Source organism: Notothenia coriiceps, unplaced genomic scaffold, assembly GCF_000735185.1.
Source record: "Notothenia coriiceps isolate Sejong01 unplaced genomic scaffold, NC01 NC01_scaffold00037005, whole genome shotgun sequence".
Classification (NCBI taxonomy): domain Eukaryota; kingdom Metazoa; phylum Chordata; class Actinopteri; order Perciformes; family Nototheniidae; genus Notothenia; species Notothenia coriiceps.
The window spans coordinates 1-3,649 of NW_011369706.1; the positions used below are offsets into that span (position 1 = coordinate 1).

The following is a 3,649-nucleotide window of genomic DNA, read 5'->3' on the forward strand; positions in this document are numbered from 1 at the left end:
TCCTTAATCCTTAATTTAGGTTTAAATATGTTTTCTAATAAAATATTCAAAAATAAAAAAATGTATAGTTCAGCAAAATCTAAACATTGTAATTGTAAGTACACTAAAATGAAAAAAAGTGAAAGTTAAATGCATTTTATTAAATGTTTTATTTAAAAGGTTTTATTAAAATAATCATAATATCTCAAATAAGTGCAATTATCAAAGAAAACCTAAAATCCAGAAATATTTTACAAGATTTATGCGATTTTACAAAAGCAAAAATAAACATATGAAATTATTATAGATCTGAAAAATATAAATGCTGTAATTTGTATCTCAAATACAAATTATATGAAAGTTACGGCAAGTTTAAGATAATTTTGTTAAATTTTTTGTAAATCTGAATATGCAAAATAACTTGAATTATCAAGACGATGCTGCTCCCATGTTGATGCAAAACGGGTGATTCTGCAAACTTTTACTGAAAATATTTTCAGTAACTTTTGCTGACAATGTTTCTGTACGTCTATGGGCAAATATTTGCAAGTTTCTGCAGTGAGAATGTCACAAAATGATTTAATAAGAAAAGCCAAATTCTGGGAATAAAAAAAAGAAGTGACATTGAAAAAAAGAAGTAAAACAAATAAATAAAAAAATAAATAAAAAAGGCATATTTAGAAGAAAAAAGTCTAATTTGATGCATTGTGGGACATGTAGTTTATGGGCAACGCGCTTCTGTAAATCATCATGTAACCGTATAATAAACATATAATATTCTTTGCAAGCTGTTGTGGGGCCACAGGAAATGAACTCACAGGCCGGATTTGGCCACCGGGCCTTGAGTTTGACACCCCCGGTGTAAAGGAACCAGTTGAAACCCAGCTAATGAGTCCTGAAATAAGCTCAAGAGGTTGCTATCAGTCAAATCAGTAAATACCCCACTGTTGAATACGTCATCACTTCACCACTCTATAAGATAACATTATGATTCCTCTCCAAAAAGGTCTGGTTTGAACTGGTATCTCAAACTCTAATGTTTGATAAAGCATTGTTCTCTTTCCCCTCCCAAAAAATACACAGTATGTGACCCTAAAAAGATGGAGTCTCCTGCCCTTTGCCACCATCCTCCTGTCCATCCATCCCACACTAACTGAAGTGGTGACTTCAATGGCTCACTGTCCTTGGTTTCTTCTTGAGGAAAAAACACCAAATGTCCCCGACGTCTTGCAGGACGGGACGATCCTGGACCAGAACCGATATAAAGTCATTTGCCAGACCTTCAAGAACAAGCGTCGGTTCGTGACGCTCTACGACACCCGCAACAAGATACCAGTGTTTTCTGCTTTCAAATACAGAGGGACAGATGGAACAAAGAGTAACAGACCACTTTGGAGGATGGAGCCACAGGTTTGTTTATCTTTCTCTGACTCAAACATTATTCAACTTTCGACTATTCAATGGCGTTAAACTCCGTCCACCAGTTTTTACACTTTAAGAGAGAGACAGCAACCTCATCAGCAACTGACAGGTTGATTAAGAAAAGTGTTTATAGCGTGAGAGCAATAGATAATGGGAATATGACGCCATCAACAGCAAGTCAGCCATCTTTGGGGGATACAAGCGACCGTAACCCATTGACTCTCTCTCCATTATGGTGAGCAAAGTAGCGTCACTTTTTGAATTGAACTTTTTTAATGTGGGCACTGTTTGTGTCCTTGGCTGTAACTGCCACTCATATGACCAATGAAAAAACAAGACAAAGAACCTTGGTTTTACATTTTATAGTTTTATAGCAAAATGGAAACGATGGAGAGGCAGCCAACATCAGCAGAGATGCCGTATGGGTCGGACCAATGTTATTTATTAACTTTAGTTCAGTACAACAATGCTCCTCTGCTTCTGAAGAGAGCTTCTGTCGGTAATGGCAATTATATTTCGCCATTGCTTTATTCATATTAGGTGAACAACATCCAAAAGTAAAATGTCTTATGTAATCACTTCAGTTTGAGTTATCAAATTACTTCCAACAAGTTTATTTTAAAAGCACAAAATAAATACCGCTGACTGAGCCTTCTAACTTTTGCAGCTCGAGCGGAAGACAAACGCCATCAACATGAGGAACGATAAAAAACGAAACCAAAAAAAAAACCAGGCCAGTAACTCTGATTATTTGTTCAGTGATCCATATAATAGGGGCCATTTATTTCCAAACAGTTATGGATTTGATAAAGAAGACAGAGACTCCACATTCACCTTGACAAACATTGTTCCACAAGTGAAGAATTTCAATGGTGGCAGCTGGGCAGAAATGGAAAGATGTGTCCAATGCTTCCTGAACAAACACTGCATCAACAGTTTTAATCTCCTCGAAGGCTTTGTAGTGACCGGGGCAAAGCCCGGCAACACCCAACTCAAAGAAAGGGTGAATATACCATCCCTTCTCTGGTCAGCATTCTGCTGTTACAATCACACAAAGGACAAGTGGCTGGCAGCTGCATACTGGGGCGACAATGTTCCAGGAGAACATTCCAGAAACCTTGAGCCAAAGACTTTGGCCGAACTTCATGAGCAACTGGGATTTGAGGTGTTTCCTGGAACACAGTGTCCTCTTCGTGAACATGCCCTACAAGAAGAACAAAGTAGAAGAAGGAGAAGAGGTATTTCTGCTTCTTCTTCTTTTTGCCCATGTCTTCCCCAAACTTCAACCACATCTGCCCCTCCCACCACCACACCTAGCTTTCCCTCTTCCACCGTCTCTACCACCTTGAGCACCACTTTATCTACAACTACAGACAAAACAACAACAGTCCCTATAACCACAAAAACAGCCACCACCACAACAACGACAAAGACAACAACAACAACTACAAATAAAGATAATCCCGATGATAACAAGGGTGGTGAAGGAGGAGATGGTGGAGGAGGAGGTGGTATAGGTGGTTTTTTCGGTGCTTTAGGTGGTTTTTTCGGTGCTTTAGGTGGTTTTTTCGGTGCTTTAGGACGGGCTTTAGGAGGTGCTTTAGGTGCTTTAGGAGGTGCTTTAGGAGGTACTTTAGGAGGTGCTTTAGGAGGTGTTAATTTGCATACAACAGTTCCTGCTACGTCTCAAACTGCCACTACATCTGGCCATGTAGCTACCACAACAAGAATTCCTTTAACTACTGTTTTCCACAGTTTTGCCACTAAACCTACAACTACAGAAACATCAACCGGTACAACTTCCCAAATCACAACTAACTTCACCACTACGACATCTACCCCAGCCATTCTTTCAACTTCCAAACCCCAAACTAACTCCACCACTACGACATCAACCCAAACTATTCCTGCAACTTCTGAACCCAAAACTAACTCCACCACTATGACATCAACCGCAACTATTCCTGCAACTACTAAACCCCAAACATACACAACCAACCCATTGACAACTATTCCTGCTACTTCTGAGCCCCAATATAACTCCATCATTATGACATCAACACCAACTATTCCTGCAAGTTCCGAACCCAAAACTAACTCCACCAACCAGACTTCAACGGCCTTCATTCCTGCAAGCACTGAATCCCAAACCAACCAAACCCCAACTATTCCTGCTACTTCCGAACCACAAATTAACTCCACCAGTTCGACATCAACCCCAACTATTCCTGCAACTTCCGAACCCCAA

At 39.5% G+C, this 3,649-nt stretch overlaps 1 protein-coding gene across 1 annotated transcript; it reads left to right on the forward strand.

The window, feature by feature from the left end:
- Positions 1-1,067: 1,067 nt before the first annotated feature.
- On the forward strand, positions 1,068-3,643 carry LOC104964276 (uncharacterized; the record flags this gene model as incomplete). The annotated part of the gene is made up of 3 exons (XM_010793017.1): positions 1,068-1,389; positions 2,069-2,799; positions 3,364-3,643. Coding segments are annotated over exons 1-3 (1,251 nt in total), but the record flags the coding sequence as incomplete, so codon positions are not given.
- Between the last annotated feature and the right edge of the window lie 6 nt (positions 3,644-3,649).